This window comes from Artibeus jamaicensis, unplaced genomic scaffold (genome assembly GCF_021234435.1).
Source record: "Artibeus jamaicensis isolate MK-2021 breed Jamaican fruit bat unplaced genomic scaffold, CSHL_Jam_final contig_2566, whole genome shotgun sequence".
NCBI classification, from domain to species: Eukaryota; Metazoa; Chordata; class Mammalia; order Chiroptera; family Phyllostomidae; genus Artibeus; species Artibeus jamaicensis.
This window is the reverse complement of record NW_026521552.1, coordinates 64,766-84,425: the sequence shown is the minus strand read 5'-3', so window position 1 is coordinate 84,425 and position 19,660 is coordinate 64,766. Positions and strand designations below refer to the sequence as shown.

Below are 19,660 nucleotides of genomic sequence, written 5' to 3'. Positions count from 1 at the left end.
GCTTACTCTGCTGCTGCCACACTGGCCTCAACAGCATGCTCCCATTTCACTGTTTTTGCAACCTAACCTGGAATGTTTCCCCCCCGGGTGGTCATATGGTCTTGTCCCTCACTGTAGGCTGGTCTTTCCTTCAATGTAATACCTTAGGCCTTCCATGGTCACCCTACCTTAAAATTTAACACACCCTGCATCCCCCTTCTTGATATATTTGCTTTACTACTTGTCACTATTGTGATTTATTATGAGAAATACAAATTTGGTCTTCATCCATTTCTGGAACAGAGCTCCAAAATCCTTGGAATTTCCAAGTGCTAAGATCAGTAGAGGTGTTTGTATATTCATAATAAACCCTTTTAACCATACCGGAGTTTAAATGAAATTATTTTTCAATATACCTAAGGATGAGATCTGGTTGCTAGAGGAACCAACGATTTGATTAGGGGGTTGGAACTTTAAATATACCTACTCCACCAAGGGGAGAGGGGCTGGAGATTGAGTTCAGCCAACATTTGCAATGATTTAATTAATCAGTGTGTTGGAGGACATGGAGATTTGGGGAGAGGGCATGGATACTCTCTGCCCTTTCCCCATACCTTGCCCTAGTCAGGGCAAAATGAATTATATTCTTTTATATTTAACCAGGGATCAGGTGAGTAAAATGTTACTGAGTTCTATGAGCCATTCTAGCAAATTAAACCCAAGGAGAGGTTTGTGGGAACTTCTGATCTATAGATGATGCATATAGTTATTCATACATTTAGTAATTTATTTTTTGGCAAAATATTCATACGATCTGAAGAGAAACCAGAGTATACATTTAATAATTTGTTGACAACTATATGTTGGACCTGTACTAAGTTGCTGATAAGTAGAAAAGATGTGGTTACTGCCCTCCTGTAACCTTTTTATCTGAGAGAATCTGTCAACAGAAAAACCAGTCCTGGCTGGTTTGGCCCACTGGATTGAGCACCAGCGTGCAAACTGAAAGGCTGTCAGTTTGATTCCCAGATAGGGCACATACCTGGGTTGAGGACCAGGTCCCCTCTGTGTGAGAGGCAACCAACTGATGTTTCTCTCCTTCTCTCCCTCCCTTCATCTCTCTCTAAAAGAATAAGTAAATAGAATTAAAAACAAACAAACAAACAAACAAAAAGACAAAAAACCCCAAAACATGACTCAGACAGAGATGGAAAGAGGGTAGGAAGATGGATGAAACAATGATCCTTGTAACAGTCCAAAAGGACCAGGATTTGATTAGAAACTGGCAGCTTCCCTAATTTTTGTTGCTGGTTCCATTTTAAGACCAACAGGAGAAAGCCAAATACCCTCCCTTCACCTATCAAATAGGATGCCTGAAATTAGCCCACCTCCAGGAGTTTCCCAGGCCAACAGCCTCCAATGAGTGCACACCTAAAGCCAATACCTTTTCTTCCACTGTAAAACTACCTGTCTGAGCCCTGGCTGGTATAGCTTAGTGGATTGAGCACGGACCTGTGAACCAGAGCATCCTGGTTCAATTCCCAGTCAGGGCACATGCCTGGGTTGCAGGCCAGTTCCTGGCAGCGGGCTCACGAGAAGCAACCACACATTGATGTTTCTCTCCTTCCCTTCCTCTCTAAAGATAAATAAATAAATAAAGTATTTTTAAAAACCTGCTTGTCTTGAAGTCTCTGCCAAAATTTGAGTGACTGATGCTCTCACTCTGTATAAACAGCCTTTGCTTTTTTCATTTATTTCCACATTGTGTAATCTTGGGTAAGTCCTGTAACCCTTTTTTGGTGCCTCAGTACTGTCTCTGAGAAACAGGATTAATAATAGTATTAGTACTCCTTAATGAGGGAGGACAGCTTCTCTCAGAGTACTCTTTAAGTATGTATCGAGGATTAAATAAATTAATACAAGTAAAATTCTTAGAACAGTACCACTTACATAGTAAGGAATGCCACCTATTGTTATTTTTAGTGATAGAAATCATGGTTATGCCCTGGCTGGTGTGGCTCAGTGGATTGAATACCTGTCTGTGAACCAAAGAGTTGCCAGTTTGATTCTAGTCAGGGCACATGCCTGGGTTTCAGGCCAGGTCCTTGGGGAGTGGTGTGCACAAGGGGCAACTACACATTGATATTTCTCTCCCTCTCTTTCTCCCTCCCTTCCTCTCTCTCTAAAAATAAGTAAAAGTCTTTAAAAAAATTATAGGTCACAAGAATTAAAAACCCAGAAGGCCCTGGCTAGGTACCATATTTTTAGGACTATAAGAGGCGCTGCACCATAAGATGCACGTACGTTTTAGAAGAGGGAAATAGGAAAAAAACCTTTGAAGCAAAAAAATGTGGTAAAATATTTAATAACGTGTGACCCTGTTCCACCATTGCCCCCCCAGCCGCACCCATGAGCCAGGTAAGGTACGTTTGGAGTATAAGACGCACCCTCATTTTCCTCCCAAATTTCGGGGCGGGGGGAGTGCATCTTGTAGTCCAAAAAAATACGGTAGTTCAGTTGCTGAGAGCATCTTCCTAACATGCTAAGGTTTCCGGTTCAACCCCTGGTCAAGCATGTACAAGAAGCAACCAATGAATGCATCAGTAAGTGGAGCAAATCAGTGTTTCTCTCACTCTCCCTCTCTTATTCTCAAAAAAAAAATTAATTGGAAAAAAAAACCCAGATGAAGTGCTTAGCCCAAAGCCTAGCACATTTAAAGTGCTCATTAAACACCATCTAACAATAATTAGTAAAGCCCTTAGTGTGAATGGGATTCCTCCAGAGAGGAAAGGACTGCAGGAAATAATCCTAGGGGCTGACTAAGGGTAAGATATTGACAAAGCACATCAAAAACTAAACTCTTTAAGGTGACAAATGGCGCCATGATGGTTCAGAATATATAGTAAGAGGTTTCACAACATTTTCCCTGTTCTGGGGACGAACCTCAGAGTATAAACTGCTGTTTTTGATAAAGCGGCAGAAAGCCTTTTTTACCCTTGAGGCTCAATTATTAAAAAGAAAAAAAAAGTCATCTACTTAAAGAGTACACTCGGGACCATCCTATCTGAAGTATCATCTTCCCTCATTCATTATAAGTAATTAATTTTCTTCGTGGCACCCCAACCAGAAGTGATTTACTTCCTTCAACTTATTATTTTTCTGTTCCCCTAAGACTCTGAGCTTCGTGAGTAGATGGGCTTTTTATTCACCGCTGTATGTCACCGTGTGGAACAATTCCTTGTGCTGCTGAATAAATAAATTAACGGAGGCCCACGCTAAGGGAGGGCGACTGTCCCCAGAGGTAGCCAGAGCCACTAGGTTATAAACATTCCAGGAATGTGCGGATTTCTATCCAGATCTTTTTTCCCCTTGTCTGCAAAAAGCAAGGCAGGCGAAAGTGGAATCCTGTCAGAATGTCAAGCTGAGGTGTGTCTCCTCAGGCAAGTCACACGTGAATCCTCGCTTTCACACCTTAGATTTGTAGCCGGGGATCAAAGGGACAGGCTGGCTTCTGGCTATGCTTCGGAGTGAGGCTATTCTGACAGGAAAAACGACCACTTCATTATTCACAGACTCCACAGAACAGCTTCTGGAAGAGCTTAGGAAATCGCGAAGCTCCAGCCCTCTAGTGGTCTCTTCACAGAAGGGCAGCCGGCTGAAGTCTAGAGAAGGTGGCGATAACGTTTCCAACATTATACCCGATTCGGAGGCTAGTTGTTGGACTTTAGTCGCCACTCAGGAGGCGAAGTGGATCCCACTTCTCTGGTCAACCGTGCTCCGCCTCCCGTCAGACCGAGAAGAGGTAGCCTTAGATTACCAAACATCCCTCCTGCTCAGCCTCTTGCCTCCACAGTTTTCCGCCCGCCCACGCCTCTTCTGATTGGTGCATGTATACGCCCTGCGTAATGACGTAAAGACGTAAAGGGAGGCTGCGTTCCTATAAGAGCGCGGCTAGGGCGCGTGGGCTCCTCTTTCTCAGTTTTCTGAGTCCGCGAGTAGGTGAGTGCTTTACTCTGATTTCTAGTTCGAGCTTGGGTTGTAGGGTTGTGCGGACCTTTCAAGTTTTGATAAGGACGGTGACTAGGCTGAGAGTGAGAGGCGAGTGGTTGGAGCAGACGGCTACACGTTTGTTGGGTGATACCGCTTATGGAAGCGTTAGAGAAGGTTCTCGCGAGATCTTTCCAGGGCGACCCGGGATTCTAGCGTAGTTGTGGGACTGCGCAGGCGCCGCCTGCGTTCCTGCTCAGCTTTTGTTTCTGCGCAGGCGGGCGAGCGGAGTCAACATGCCGGTAGCCCGAAGCTGGGTTTGTCGCAAAACCTATGTGACCCCGCGGAGACCCTTCGAGAAATCCCGCCTTGACCAAGAGCTGAAGCTGATCGGTGAGTGGCCAAGGCAGGGTTTTGGCTTTCGGGTTGGGGGGGAAAGCTAGCACGTGTGTGAAGCCTGCCACGTGCTCCATCTGTACAAAGTTCTCTGGTGTTTATTCCCTGCCTGTTCCCCAAATTCAGAATTATTAGTGGTTTAGGAAGGTTTTCTGTATCCCGGAGCCACTTTGCACTACTTCAGGGGATAATACCTGTTCCCTTGTCGACTCCCGCGATCTCCCGTCTCCCATTTTTTTTTTTTCTTCCTTTTCTTTCTATAGGAGAGTATGGGCTTCGGAACAAACGTGAGGTCTGGAGGGTCAAATTTACCCTGGCCAAGATCCGTAAGGCTGCTCGGGAGCTGCTGACACTGGACGAGAAAGACCCGCGGCGTTTGTTTGAAGGTATGTGTCGGAGCCCACAGGAAAAAGATGAGGTGCAGGGCTGCTGCGGTTTTAGGCCAGCGTAATCCGGTGATGAGAAGTGTTAAAGCCGAGTCAGCCTCTTGGCGATCGATGGGAATTGTGGGGTAGGAAAAGTGGGTCTGGATCCAAATCCTTGCATTCTTCCTTACGTGTGAACTTTGTTTTATTCAAATATTGGAGCTTAATTTACTTTGCATTTGACTAACAGTGCCTCCTAAGCTTGGGCACCTGTCTACAGCTGTATGTAATGTAACAACAGTTCTGCTGGTGGTGGGAATAGACTGAAATTTCTGAAATGCCTGATGGTGATTGTAGGGTGGGAGCTCGGCTGTGTACATTTGCCAGTTTTAGTAAGGTGGTCAGGACATTAGGTAACATTTAGCAAACACCTGGACAGGAGAGGGCTTGTGGATGTCACAGGGAAGAACACATTCTTGCCCTTCAACTCTAAGGTCTTAAGGTCTTGCATTTCTACTCTGAGATGGGAAGTTAATGGAAGATTGATGCGACTGCCCTCAAATCGTAATAGTTCTGAGTGTAAGATGGCAATAATATTAAATAGCTGATGCTTTATAAGCTATTTGATGAGCTCATTTTCTGAGCTCATCAAATACATTATTAAACCTGTGTGGCAGGCTTGTAGGGGTGGCAGTTGGTATTTCTCTTATAGAACAAGAGGCCTCCCACCCTAGTGAGACTGGAGTGCAGATTCCTAGAGGAACTCAGTGATAGGGATAGAAGATGATTTTGGAGGAAGCTTAAGAAAAGTAACCAAAATTAAAGAAATAAACAAATTGGATGCCTAAAATTTGTCAGTGTATCTTACCTTTGTATTTTGCTTGTTGAAGAGCTGAATGTACAGATTAAAACAGACTGAATTTTGCCTGTAGATGGTTCTGTAAGTTGTATTTTTTTGTAACAGCTTTTATTAGGATAAAATTTACATACCATAAAGTTTACTTAAAGCATCTTGTTTTTGGTTACCTTTGGCTCCCTCACAGCTATAATTTTTTTTAAGTTAAATTTTTTTTAGCCCTGACTAGTATGGCACAGTGGATTTGGGTGCAGGCCTGCAATCTGAAAGGTTGCTGATTCAGTTCCCAGTCAGGGCACATACCTAGGTTGTGGGCCAGGGCCCCAGTTCTGTGGGTGAGAGAGGCAACTGATCGACATTTCTCTATGCATCAGTGTTTCTGTTTCTCTCCCCCCCCCCCCCTTTCTCCACTTAATTTTTTGTGAAGTACTGATTTTAGAGAAAGGAAGGGAGCGAAAGAGAAAGAAACATTGTTTTGTTGGTCCATTTATTTGTGCCTTCATTGGTTGCTGACTGGGGATCAAACCTGCAGCCTTAGTATATCAGGACAGGATGGAGCTCTAACCAGCTGAGCTACCCTGTCATGGCTCCAGCTATCATCTTACTGCTTTTAGCATGAGGTCAGAGAATCTTGATTTATGAGAAGTAGGAGAGGTTGGGTGGGAATCAGGCCTACCTTCCTTGCATACATGATGTTTCTCTTAATTTTTCAGCCAGGGTAGCTAGCTAATATGAGTTTTCTCCCATCCTGTGGCTGTAGAAGTGCCTTTAGACCTGAGCTCCCACTGTTATCCATGAGAATGGTCACTAACGTTAGGGATTATAAAGGGTGGAGCTTGTTTCCATCACAAATTTATTGCACTTAAATTTGCCTCAGGCTCATGCATGTTAGAGCTTTTCATTCTGATCCTTATGTTAGTTCATAAACCCCTTTGACCTTCTCAGGAAAGTTCCAGAATCCCCATGGAAGCTGATACTGGGTAGGACTTAATCCTAGAGGTTGTAGGGAACAGGCCACAGATGGTTCTGGTCGCAGGATTCTCTGAAGATAGTCACAGTGAAACTTACTCAAGCCTGCGGTTAGATGACAATTACATGGCAAGGAGATGATCGACAGGTGTCCCAGGCTTGTGGTTTTCCAGGGCAGAAATGGAAGTTGCAAGGGGAAGGCAGCATTTTCATCTTCTAGTAAACTAGCCAGTAAGCCACAGGACAGGGGAGGAGGAGCCTGGGACCCCCACCACTGCAGGTGTTCCTCCTCACTGGAATGGCCCTATCTGCTTTCAGATCCAGCCTTCCCACTAAGGTGTATGCCTGGGCAAGAAGCTTCCCTGAGTCTCATCTGTTAAAAAGACATTATTAACACCAGCAGCAGCAAACATTTCGTTGGCAGTTCATTCAGGCACTGACCAGGAGAAACTCCATCCGCACAGATCATGAGCTAAGGCACTGCAGTGCTTGCCTCCTGCTGTAATCACGGGCCCCTTTGGCACTGAAGTGCCCACAAAGTTAGCAGTCTTTCCTTCATGCTTTCCTTGGGGGCGAGGAAACATTCAGTTAATGTGGGTCCATTGTTTATGGAATGTCCTTGAATTTGGTTGTTTTGCTATGACATGGTAAGAACCACTTGAAAGGTGAAACTGTCCTTCCTAAGGACAAAAGTTTTGGGCTGTTTCTCCAGTGTAAATGTGCTAATTAACTGTGAGCCTGTGCGGGGTAACTGGTAGGGCTTTTTTAACTCTCAAATGTTAGCTCTCATGCCCTATGCTTTGTCATGGGAGCCATAGTTTAATGATGATAGTCCTCAGTCTTGCAAGCGAATGCTAAGCCCTTTTACAGGGATCATCTCAGTTTTTCTTCATGACAGCTGAGGAAGGCTCTCCTTTTCCAGTGAGAACACAGGTGTATGCAGTCATCTGCCCTCCCTGGTGAGATGGGTGTAGCCACAGGACCTGCCTTAGGGTTGTGTAGGGCGTCACATGAGTCACATGATGGATGGTATATTGAGTCCTTTGTCAGAATTAGCTTCTTCTTTCCACCAGTGTCCATGATGTGGAGCTGTTGAGGTGGCAGCCTTGAACCCAGCAGGTGTGAGGTCAGCCAGAACCCTGGCTTGTGTTCCATCCCTGTGTCCCCTCCCTCAGGCAATGCCCTGCTGCGGCGCCTCGTGCGCATTGGGGTGCTGGACGAGGGCAAGATGAAGCTGGATTACATCCTGGGCCTGAAGATTGAGGATTTCTTGGAGAGGCGCCTGCAGACCCAGGTCTTCAAGCTGGGCCTGGCCAAGTCCATCCATCATGCTCGAGTGCTGATCCGCCAGCGGCACATCAGGTACTACCTCTGGTGGGCTTCCTGAGTCCTGTGTTCTGCGTACCCCCCCACCCTTCTGAAGGTTGCTCTCATTAAGTCTGCTGTCCGTGTCTCCTGTGCAGCCCTTGGAGGTGACAAAGGTGTGAGCTCACCTTCAGGGTACAGATTGACCCCTACAGACAGCTCATGGGAGGCTGGGGGCCACCTCACCACCCCCCATAGCCCAGCGCAAGGGTCACTGCGGCTTGAGCCGTACACCTTGCGAAGGCCTCTGACAGGCATGCAGGCAGCTGGACAGGTAATAGCTCTGGTGTCTCCCAGTTGAGAGAGAAGTCATTGGGCCTTGGCTGGCTTGGGTGGGCTCAGCTGTGCACAGGGCCCACTTGTGAAGTCATTCCAGACCGTGATCCTTGCACTGTGGGTGTTAACTTGGCAAATTGGCCCCACTTCAGGGTCTGCTGCAGCACAGACGCTGGCTCAGGGTGGCGCAGTGAAGAGAGCAGGCAGGGCTGGTAGGTCTTTACCTGGGTACTGGTTACCCTTTCTGTAAATTGGGCCCATTTGGGGGAAAGCTGTGCAGTATGGGACAAGATGTTTGTGCACAGAATTGGTGCCTCAGCCCTCTCCTGGCCCTGTGACCCTCGGGAAAGAGCCCGTCACATTTCTTACTGGGAATGACTTCATAGAACCTGGCCGTGGGCTGCTGCTTCCAGGACAGTGAACTTGTCTGGCACAGTTTTGAGTGTTTGAAGGCGAGATCTTGGATTTACATGTTGCCACTTCACCTCATTCTCTTTGTGGTCCTGTGTGGTTACTTCTGAATCTCCCTCCGCTGAGTAAAGTGAGCGGCCCGTGTCTCACAAAGTATTGTATGGATTAGATGGAGGGATTACATGGACGCCAGAGGCTGTGGGATCAGGAAGCCCCGTCAGTGTTGCTGTGTGAGTGCAGCTGTGGCGCCAGCCCTGTGCAATCGAGAGGAGAGGGGTGTCTTGTCCAGGGTGAGGTCCTGCTACCCCCTTGACCTGCCCTCCCCCCTCCAGGGTCCGCAAGCAGGTGGTGAACATCCCATCCTTCATTGTCCGCCTGGACTCCCAGAAGCACATCGACTTCTCCCTCCGGTCCCCGTACGGGGGTGGCCGTCCAGGCCGAGTGAAGAGGAAGAATGCCAAGAAGGGCCAGGGCGGGGCTGGAGCTGGGGACGACGAGGAGGAGGATTAAGCCCCTCTTCCCCCCCTGGACTGGTGGAGTGTCTGGTTTTCCAGTTGGATAATAAAACACAGATCAACACTTCGGAACTGGTGCATCTCTTTATTGGTGCGTCTCTTACCCTCCCAGCTCTGAACCACACCATCTGTCTGTGTGGCATGGAGAAATGCAGGCTGGGTTCTTTATCAGGTTACCTCGAGCTAGTTCACTCACCTGTCAGTGGTTCTTCCTGTGTGGAAGGGGCCTGGTTAGGCTGGTTTGGTCAGGTCCGTGTGGGCTTTTTAAACATTTTTTTTTTTAGTGTTTCTGGTGTACAACATTCTTTAGCATCTACGTACACTACAGTGATCACCCCTGAGAGTTGAGTTACTAGTCATCAAGAAATTGGGCGTGCTTCACCATCTGTGTCATCCTTGCTCAGGGGTCCTGCTGGTCTCTGTCCAATTTGAGATGCTGAAGACCACCTGAGTCGGCTGCGCTAGTGAACACCAGTCACACACCACTGACATCACAGCAGGGCAGCCAAGGGAATTATGAGGAAGGTTCTTTTGAGTCAGAATCAGATGTGACGTTACTGACACACATCTTTTTTTAATTTCAGTTAAGTTTAAAGGTAAGCAGTCTGAGCAAATAAAAAAAGGGAAGCTCTGAAAGCTGAACATTCATTTTCAGGCAGGGGAAGTAGCAAGTGGAAGTCAGTGTTGGCACCTCTCCAGCCCTTTGCCCAACCCATGGCCTGAGAAGTCGGGCTGACCCGAGGGGGAGGGATGGTGCTGGGAACTGAGAGCTGATCCATCCACCATAGGCTGCTGGGGTTTATTTTGTTTTTGGTTTTTAGAGGGGAAGGGAGAGGAGAACAGGATAAACCGGTACCTCGACCAGAATCGGACCCTCAGCTGAGGCGTGGGCCGTGATCAGGAATCAGCTGGTCATCTTTAACTTTGTGGGATGATGCCCAACCAATTGTGCCACACTGCTCAGAGTAGCTGGTGAGTTCTGATTGGTGGCAGGGATTGACAAGATCTACAGGCCCATTTCACAGCTTGTTACAGGGTGGCTGATGGGCAGATTCCCACTTCTGTGTCTTAGGATGTGAAGTGGGGAATGGGTTAGTGGCCTATGGAAAGGCACCTCCGTGTTTGGAGAAGGACGACATTCAGTGGTCAGGAGGGAGCAGGCTTCCTTTTCATTGCTGAGAAGCTGTGTCAGGCAGGGGAGGAAGGGGCTGGCTCAAAATGAGAAGTGTGGAATTGAGCAACCCCTCAGCTGCTGCAGCCACCTGGCACCCTGTAGTCACCTTTGGGGACTTTCGGGTTCTGAGGTCAGTTGAGTGACAGCTTCACAGTGACAGCTGTGGCTTACTGGGGCTGGGTTGTAGGCCTGCTTTCAGCCCAAGGTTGTCGCGTTCTAATTCTGGCCTTGCAGTTCTGAGGCATCCTTGCAGTCAGTGGGGTCCCTTTGGTGGAGATGTAGATCAGCTGTGTGTTGATGGAATTCCGGAAGCAATCGACTTCTAAAAGGCCCCAGAGTTGCTGGGAGCCTGTGTCAGGTCTCCAGGCTGGCAGGGGCCACTACTGAGTGTCCTTGGGGGCAGCTCCTGTGCCTTCCAGGGTCCCTGAAAGCCCCCTTTCTGGAGTATGGGGTCTGGGTCCTTCCTGGGCTAGTGGACGGCCAGAGTAGCATACACACTGGGCTCCTCTGGGGGCTTCTCTGATGGGGAGGAACAGGGTGCACTTGTCTCTTCTCTGAGGGCCAAGTGGTTCAGCTCGGCGTAGGTCACATCCTGGGGGTCTTCAGATGCTGCAGCCTGTGGTGGGGCAGAACAAAGACTCATTGTTGGGGTCGGGCATGCCTTAGGCTGGGGAGGTTGAAGGACACAGTCCTGGGGGCCTTGATCATGACTGCCAGAGACAGTGAGGGGAGTGGTCTTGGTTCTGCTCTTGTTCTCTGTTCCTGTTCCTGTCAGTCATTGGATCTTGAGGGGTCGAGGGGAGACAGGGTTTGTCTGGTGCTGGGGAAATAGGAACTGGGCATGGAGCCAGGGGTGGACAGACCCCCCCTCAGCCCTCAAGGGAGTGCTGTCCATGGCTGGTTGGGGCTGAGTGAGCCTGCTGTGGTGGACGGGGCGTGTTGTAACCCCGTGTGGGTCCCGGGCTTGACAGGAGAGAACACAGTGAGGGCTGAGTGAGCCAAGAGGACCCTTTGTGTGGGGATCAGGAGCACCTCTCTGCAGGCCCAGGGCCTAGATTTCAGTTCCGTGGCAAGGTTCCAGCTGCTTGCACCCAACCTCCAGCACTGCGTGGCCACCCGAGCAGCGCCCAGTGGAGGAGACCCCAGAGGGTGAGGACAGCGTAGTCTAGCGGCTCAGAGCGGGTACGTCTAGAGGCGGCCCAGAGCTGAGTGGGGTGAAGGAGACGTGTGCATGGAATTTGGTGTGTGGACAAGGAGGCGTGACTCCCTGCTCAGGGCCAGACAGAGCTCACCTGACTGTCCAGTTCTCTGTCCTCAGGCTGTATGTCTTTCACAACAGCATCTGTTGGGGACAGAACCAGGTGATCTCATCTCTTGCTAAGATTCCCTGACGTCTCACCCAGCACAGGCCCAGGTAGGATTAGTGATGTGGTAAAGGTCACGGAGTATCAGCTTTGTGCTGTATCACAGCCAAGGCCAGAAGTTTCCAACCACTTCCCCGTCTCCCCAGCCCACCCAGGTTCTCTGGGCCTGTCTCCTCCCCTAAGACGCCTTGTCCAAGTTCCCTTACACAAGTTCTCTTCCTGGACGTCAGCAGCTGGGCTGGAGCTGGGGGAGGAGACAGAGTGTTAGGAGGCTGATGGGGGCGCCCAGATGCATGGGGCTCGGGGTCTTTGGGAGAGGGCTCACCTCTTCTGCAGGCCTCTGTCCTCCTGTTCTGGTGCCGCAGCCACTGCAGGAAGGTGGGGTCAGCTTCCAGTCCCCACCCCCCGAAGACCCTCCTCTGGGGCAGGGCTGAGACCCGCAGAGAACTTAACAACTGAGATCTAATCCCCTGCCCGCCCACCTCCACTAGAGAGAATGCAATTCTGGATGAAGAAGAACAAAATTTGCATGGGTTTTCAGACATTTCGTAAGTTTGGAAAAGCCGAAAGAATACTCGAAGATATTTATGTGTACGCTCCCATTTCATCTCATTAGGTTTTTTCCCATTGGGACAGGCTGGAGTTTTTCTGTTGACCTTCCTGACTATTTGGTTTAGTTCTGGCTGGCTCCTAAGCCCACTGCCTTCTGTGGCCCAGGTCACCCTGTTTCCTACTCACTTGATGTCCTGCCTTTGTTCTGACGCCGGTGTCGGTGTCGGAGGAAGAGGAAGAGGAGGAGGGAGAGCAGCAGGACGAGGGCCACCAAGACCCCGATCAGGATGTTCAGGGACCATTGGAGACCTTGGGTAGGAGTGATGTCGTGAATGAGCCAAGATGCCATGGAATGAGCACCTACTGTGTGCGAGGCATGGGTGGAGGTCTGTTGTTCATCTGCTCTGACCTCAGCCCTGGTGCACAAGGGATGGCTGACCCACTGACCAGTCCACTGCGGCTCTGAGAGGTTAGCCACGTGCCCCAGGCCACCCAGCCTGGTCAGGGCAGGACTGCACCCTGGGACGTGGGTTCCCTTGTGTGATTGTCATTACTATTACTATTTTTAAAAATTTTTGTGTATGCTCTCCTCATGTCCTCCAGGGAGAAAGAACACCAGTGCAGAGACCTGTTGCCACACGCGGTCACCGCCACTCCCCAGCCCCACCGTCTCCCACTCTGTAGACCGACACCACCCCCTGCCGTGGTGCGGCCCCTGTGCACACAGTGCGCATCTGTAAAGGCTGCGGGTGGGCTGTGTCCTTCCAGAGCTCGGCACAGGGCCCGGCTGCCTGCCGAGGGCTCTCCCTTGGGGGGAGGTGGCAGGAGACCTGTGCCACAGCCTGTGACCTTGACTTGAGAGGATCAGGACTTGCCCAAGATCCCATCGCTGGGCTGGGAGCTGAACCACCAGTGGGGCATCTTTCCCTAACTCTGTAGCTGCTCCTTGGAAGGCTTACAGAGGAGAGCTCACATAACACACACACACACACACACAGGCAGTCACACATGTGTACACACACCCACCCATACACACACAGTCCTAGCAGCCTTTAGAGAAATTGGCCCCAGAGAGAAGAAAGAACTTTTCTCAGGCTCTTATCCAGGAACTGGCCGAGCCAAGACCAGAACTGAGCTTCCCCACCCCCCCACTTCCCAGGCCCTCACTTACCCAACTGGGTGCCTGAATTCGTGTTGGGCTGGTCCTTAGAGCCTCCTGGAGAACAGGGTGGTGGGTGAAGGGTGGGATCTGCCTTCTCCCCACTTGAGCCTGACTGTCCTTCACATGAGTGGGACAACAGCACGTCCCTCCTCCACGACACCCCCACTCGTCACCTGTCTGCCTCACGGCCCTGGGGGCCCCAATATGCCCCTGGCATCAGTGTCTGGCCAAGCGTGCCAGAGCGTGGGATCTGGTTCTCTCTGGGAGCAAGGCCTCTGCTACTCACCATGCTTGTCCTGGTGTCTGAGTCAGGCCATGGGCACTGGAGAAGGAGGGGGATCGGGATGGGTGCCCCTGGCCTTTCCTCCCTTTGCTCAGCTTGTGGCCTCTCCAGCCTCCATGGGGCCCTGGAACCTGTCTGGGCCCCAGGGATGGGGATGAGGATGAGACAGGGGTGGGGTGGCTCCGGCTTTTCCATCCCTGTGGGAGGTGAGGGTCCCCCAAGGCTGACCCTCCTTCCGTGACCCTCTCAGTCCCAATCCAGCCTCAAGTTCCCCTGGGGGACAGGGTCCTGCACTGACCATGACAGCATGGGGATGGGAAGGGGCTCCTCACCTGAGAACACCAGCTCCAGGGGGTCACTGGGCTGTGACAGCTGGAAGGGGGAGGAGCTGTGTGAGCTGTAGCACCTGTAAGTCTCGTTGTGGTCCCGGGTCACAGGGCTGATGGTGAAGTTGGCCTGAGAGGGGGCAGCTGTGTCCTGCAGGTGAAGCTGCTGGGGAGGATCCGGGGACCCCTCCCTGTGCAGGTGGAAGGTGTCAGCCCTGTCCTCAGATCGACACTGCAGGGTCACGTTCACTCCCCAGGGCACTGAGGGCCCAGGATGGGCCGAGAGGGAGGGTTTCCTGTACATTCCTAGAGAGATGAGGGCTGTGATGAGCAGAGGGTCATCCCTACATACCCTTGTCCCCAGCTGAGGGACCATGTCTTTTCCCAGGGACACTGTCTGTAACCACTGTCCGCTCCTCTCAGTCCCTCTGAGTGGGCATCTTATATCTCCATGCCCCTCACTCTCTCTCTCCTAGACCTCAGCCCCATCAGTCTCTGCTCCAGGACCCTTGCCTAGAGCCCATCATCACCATGGTGACCCCAGGACACAGCCCTGAGCAGACAGTCAGGACAGGGGGCAGGGCTGTTTTCCTCACCTGCAATCAGGATGTCCAGGGGGGCACTGGGGGCCGACCACACATAGGAGAGGTTGTGTCCACTGTAGCACCTGTACCGGCCCCTGTGGGTGAGGGTCACAGGGCCCAGGAGGAAGTCAGGGCTGTGCTGCTTATGGAAACGCTGGGGGGGTGTCCGCCCCTGCTCCTTGGTCAAAGCGAATCTGTCAAAGCCCGGCTCAGAGTGACACTGGAGGGTCAGGTTGTCTCCAGGCAGCACGAGGAGGCTTGGCTGGGCCAAGAGGGAGGGCTCCCTGTACACACCTGTGGAGCATGTCATTGTCACCCAGGGGACACACACACCCTCCGGCCACTGGGGCTGCAGGGAGAGCTTTCACTTGTCCCTCCTTAAGTGTCCTACCTATTGTGCTGTCCCCAGTAAACCCTTGTCACTGACCCCAATATCCCCCAGGACTTTACTAGTCACATGCTAAGATCAATTGCTTGAGGCCCAGGAAAGAATTGAAGCCAAGTGTGGGCCACCTCACCTGTGACCTCGAGGTGTAGAGGGACACTGGGCTGTGACCACACATTGGGGTAGTAGCTGGAGGAACCATAGCATCTGTAGGTCCCCCCATGGGAGGAGCTCACAGGGCCCACAGGGAAGACAGCCTGCCACCTCCTCTGATAGGATCTCCATTCCACTTTACTGTGTTGGGGTGGCTCAGCCCCTTCCTCCTTCAGCAGGTGGAAAGGGCCTGAAATGTACTGTGAGCTGCACAAGAGGGACACGTTCCCTCCTGAGGTCACCACTGGGCCTGGGTGGGCTGAGAAGGAGGGTGGGCTGTACTCTCCTGAGGGAGAAGGAAGATCTGAGTTAGAGGGGACCATCAACCCACGTTCCCCAGGTGTGGGCTGTGAGGGGTGAGGTCTCCCTGAAGCCACACTCTGTCCCCTTCATCCTCTGAGGAGGAGCCCACAGTGGGCAGGAGACCCGGTTCCCCCTTACCTGTCAGCACCAGGAGCAGGGGCTCACTCCTCTCAGACAGCCTGCCCCCATAGCTGTATGCACACTGGTACAGCCCTGTGTACTGTGACCTCATGGACTGAATGAGGAACCCGGTCTTGTTGCTGGAGGCCTGTGGGATCCTTGTGTCCAAGGCTGAATAGCTTCTGTCTTTATATAGACTGTAGCCATCTGCCTGCAGAGACCCCTGACACCAGATGGTCACAGGGCTCCCCTTGCTGATGATGGGGCCTGGGTCAGCCCAGATGGAGGGTTTGGGGGGAACTGCTGAAATGGAATCAGATCTTTAGTGTTAGAAGGGTCCTTGTCCACTCAGTTTCCCCAGCTGTCACTCCAAGGCCCCTCCCACACTGGTGTTCACCAGCCCAGACCCACTGTGTGTCCCCCAGTTGCCCAGGGTCATCATTGTGCTGAAGCAGGAGCTCTGGGGGAGGACTCACCACTCTGTTCCTTGTTTAACCAGCCCTGACACAGCCCTGGAAGAGAGTCCCTGTGAGAATTGTCCCCACCCACACACAGAAGCTCCAGGCCTGGTCTGGGCCCCTGAGTGCTGGGGCCAGACCTGGGGCTTAGCCACCTCTGCTGACCCCAGGAGTTCTTTCCCCACTGAACCTGCTGATTCCTGGGGTCTCTTGGACCAGAACCTGGGAGGGGAGGGGACTCCAACCTTCCTCTTTCCCCCAAAGCTCACCGAGACAGAGAAGGACACTGAGGGTCGCGGTCATGGTGCTTCCTGCCATGGTCACCAGTGTGCAGACGATGTGTACATTCACTGCAACACAGAGTAACGAATGGGGTGTTACACGGTCTCAGCTGTGTGTGACAAGTCAAGGGTTCCTCTTCAGTGGCCTGGCAGGAAGGGAAGTAGCCCCTCCCTGAGGATGGGCCTGAGGAGACAACAAGCTCTGGACATTTCAGATCTGAGTCTCAGCAGACCCCACACGCTCTGCCTCCACAGAAAGCAATTTTTTCTGTGTCCCCAAGTGGGGGTGCTCTGTGGAGTGTCACTAGGCAGAAACCTCACACCACCCAGACGTGACCCACTAGAGGACAGGTGGAGGAGAGGCATCCCTGTGACAGGTAGGGCTGTGTGTGTCATGCATCTAACCCACCCATCTGTGTCCTTCAATTTCTGGAAACTCTATGCATGGCTTCAGGCTCAGGACTCTCACCCCACGATGGGCTGCAACCTCGTGACTTGGTGGGAATGGCAGTCCCCTCCTCATGGGTGGTTCCAAATGCAAGACCCTGATGTCTTCTAGTCAGTCACTGAGTTGCTGTCGGGACCCAGCAGCACACCAGGAGCAGCTCTCTAAATGGAGTCTATCTCTCTCTTGCAGGTGATGTGAGGACATGAGCCCAGAGGGCCTGGGCAGAGAAAGCCTACAGTCTCTCAGTGCACCAGGCACGGGGTCTGCATGGTCACGTGACCGTGGCTGCAGGTTCTAGAACTGGGCTCCATTCACACCCACAGCCTTCTCACTCCCCCAGTAAGTGAAAAATCTACTTTCTCAAATGCTGGATATATGCTGCTTCCACAGTCCAAAGACGCACACCCAGAGTTGTGTCTCATTCTTGGTGTTGGGCGTGGCCAGCTGCAGTGGGATGTACTTGACTGTTCAGGGCATGTCCTGACAGGGCGCAGAGAGTGAGACCTCTATACCCTCACAGCCTTGACAGGCCCCGAGTCTTTTAGTTCCTCCTTTCTTCCCCGCACCTGCAGTGCCAACCACGGCAACCAGGGCCCTTGCCACCCTCTAATCTTCAGGTCCAACTCACAAGAAGTCATCCACACTGTGGACAAATACGAGGTTCTGCTGGATTTCCAGATGCTGAGAGCCTTTGGACTCTGCTGTGAGAGAAGGAGGTGAGTTTTATCCCTGTGAAAACTGTAAACATGAACCCAGGTTTAGAACTGCTTCTCGGTTACCAGATCCGTGGCTGTCTAGAAATGACCAAAGGATGTCCAGTAAATCCACGTGTCCAGCACAGCAGCTGTGGCAGGAGCTGGCACTTGGTGAAGTCCACTCTGCCTTCCATCCTCACAGCCCTCCCAGTGTCTGTGGGGAGCGGGCTGGTGTATTACACAGGGACACCAGGGGCCCCTCCACTGCCCTTTCTAACCCGTGAGGGTGACACCACCCCTGCATTTCCACCTGAACACAGGACTGTTTGTGGTTTTCTCTCCCAGGCATTAGGTAAGTGACACTGTTGAGTAACAGACTCTACTTCCTTTCTTTAAAAGTATGTAACTGTGTTTTAGAATTCAGTCAAATCACTTTCTGGTTCAGCGTGTCCTTTAAAAGAAATATCAGCATTTAGGCATGTTGTAGGGCTAGTTTGGCCTGACTGCTAAAACATGGCTCTTCTGGGCTGTCCTAATTGCTCCAAGGGTCCCACAGTTCTTTATGGAATTCAGAAATCTCTTGTGTTCATGTGAGCTCCGGGAATCAAAGTAAAACTTTATTTGTGGTTCTTAAGATGTGGGTAGATTAACAAGATAGTCACAAACATTGTTGGATGATAATGGGTATATGTTTGTTTTTATTGCCCCCCAGCTTTGAAGGAGATGTGAACTGAGTGCTCCTGGGCAGTTGTGACGTCCTGTCCTCTGCACTGTGCTGGGGTCCACCTAGTCACTCTTCCCAATCTCCCCTCTTCCTTGTGGATGTTCCAAGATTCCTCTTTTATCATTATCTTCCTGGGGCAAGGACTTCCTGTGGCTGTTCATTTATGGGAGGTCTACTTGTGATAAACCCTCTTACTAATATTTCACCTGAGAGTGTGTTTTATTTCCCCATCACTTCTGAAGGATAATTTCCCCAGTGATAGAATTCGGGATTGGCAGTTTTTTCTTTGCTCAGCACTTGAAAGATGTGCTACTTCTCTCCTGTCTTCACGGTTTCCAGCGAGAATCTCGTTGTCATCTGAGTGGGTTTTCTCTCTATGGGTGAAGTGGCATTTCTGCCTCATGCATTCAGGGAACTTCTTTGTCTTTTGTTTTTCTAGTTGAGTTATGATGCATCTTGGTGTGGATTTCTTTGAGTGTATCCTATTTTGAAGTCATCGAGTTTCATGAATACGTAGCCTTATGACTATAGCCAAGTTTGGGGAAATTTCAGTCATTATTTCTTGAGTAGTTTTCCAGTCTTGTCCTCTACTTCTAGGACTCATGATGTGGACGTTGGAGCTTTTGTGACACTCTGACAGGTTCTTGAGCCTCTGTTCATAGTTGTTCCCAGTTTATTTACTCCCTGTTGTTCAGACTGAGGAATTTCTGTTGTTCTTTTTTTCATGTTCATTATGGGTTGTGTTTTTTGTCTTTTCTACTCTGCTGTTGAGCCCATGTATCTATGAAACCTTTTGATTTTTTTAGTTTTCAAATTAAAAACTTTCATTGTGTTTTTCTTTATGTGTCTATGTCTTTACTGAGGCTTTCTTTTCCATTTTTTAAATTTTATTTATTTCTTGAGAGAAGGCAAGGGTGGTAGAAAGAGAGAGAGAGAGCAACATCAGTGTGTGGTTGCCTTTCACACACCCCCTACTGGGGACCTGGCCCACAACCCAGGCATGTGCCCTGACTGGGAATGGAATTGGTGACCCTTTGGTTCACAGGCCGGTGCTCAGTCCACTGAGCCACACCAGCCAGGGCCTTTCACTAAACTTTTGATATATAGTAACTTAGGTCATTGATTTTTGAAAGGCTTTCTCTCTTTTTAAAATGAGATGAGGTTTTTATTTTCTTATTTTTTATGTTTTTACTGTTGACACTATTACAGATGCCCCCCATTTCCCCCCAGTCGGCCCACCTCTGCCACCCCCTGCCCTCCCTTCCCTCTCGCCATCACCACACTGCTGTCTGTGTCTGTGGGTCAACCTGTGTGTTCTTTGGCTGATCCCTTCACCTGCTTTCATCCCGTGCCCCACACTCCCTCCCTCTGGCATCTGTCAGTCTCTTAAATGTATCTCTGCCTCTGGTTCTATTTTGTCCATCAGTGTATTTGCTTCATTAGAGTCCACAGATGAGTGAGATCATATGGGATTTGTCTTTCTCTGACTGGCTTATTTTGCTTAGCACAGTAATCTCCAGGTCCATCCA

General features: G+C 50.7%; 3 protein-coding genes across 6 annotated transcripts in view; 2 read left to right on the top strand and 1 right to left on the bottom strand.

Annotated features, from left to right (window-relative positions):
• The first annotated feature begins 3,889 nt into the window (after positions 1 to 3,889).
• RPS9 (ribosomal protein S9) lies at positions 3,890 to 9,186 on the top strand. The gene is made up of 5 exons (XM_037127571.2): positions 3,890 to 3,978; positions 4,244 to 4,359; positions 4,626 to 4,748; positions 7,728 to 7,914; positions 8,937 to 9,186. The coding sequence occupies exons 2-5, from the start codon at positions 4,263 to 4,265 to the stop codon at positions 9,112 to 9,114; spliced, it is 585 nt and encodes a 194-aa protein (XP_036983466.1). The 5' UTR covers positions 3,890 to 3,978; positions 4,244 to 4,262; the 3' UTR covers positions 9,115 to 9,186.
• A 3-nt stretch (positions 9,187 to 9,189) lies between these two features.
• Positions 9,190 to 16,375, bottom strand: LOC119053889 (leukocyte immunoglobulin-like receptor subfamily B member 2). Of its 3 annotated transcripts, none has more exons than XM_053662581.1 (12): positions 16,253 to 16,375; positions 16,002 to 16,037; positions 15,544 to 15,828; positions 15,083 to 15,388; positions 14,577 to 14,858; positions 13,987 to 14,286; positions 13,381 to 13,425; positions 12,396 to 12,518; positions 11,983 to 12,025; positions 11,864 to 11,901; positions 11,586 to 11,635; positions 9,190 to 10,909 (listed from the first exon to the last, which is right to left on the bottom strand). In XM_053662581.1, the coding sequence occupies exons 1-12, from the start codon at positions 16,299 to 16,301 to the stop codon at positions 10,763 to 10,765; spliced, it is 1,704 nt and encodes a 567-aa protein (XP_053518556.1). In that variant the 5' UTR covers positions 16,302 to 16,375; the 3' UTR covers positions 9,190 to 10,762. The 3 variants fall into 3 exon arrangements, with proteins under 3 accessions (XP_053518556.1, XP_053518558.1, XP_053518557.1); XM_053662583.1 differs by having other exon boundaries at positions 15,083 to 15,361; XM_053662582.1 differs by having other exon boundaries at positions 15,544 to 15,825.
• Positions 16,376 to 16,540: 165 nt separating this feature from the next.
• LOC119038792 (leukocyte immunoglobulin-like receptor subfamily A member 3) overlaps positions 16,541 to 19,660 on the top strand; it is a 32,494-nt gene continuing 29,374 nt past the window's right edge. The window contains exons 1-3 of one of the 2 annotated variants that reach the window (XM_053662600.1): positions 16,541 to 16,641; positions 16,902 to 17,051; positions 17,330 to 17,428. The gene's annotated coding sequence lies outside the window, so the exon portion shown is untranslated. Of the gene's footprint in view, positions 16,642 to 16,901; positions 17,052 to 17,232; positions 17,429 to 19,660 lie in introns of those variants that run through there. The other variant, XM_053662601.1, reaches the window with a different exon arrangement.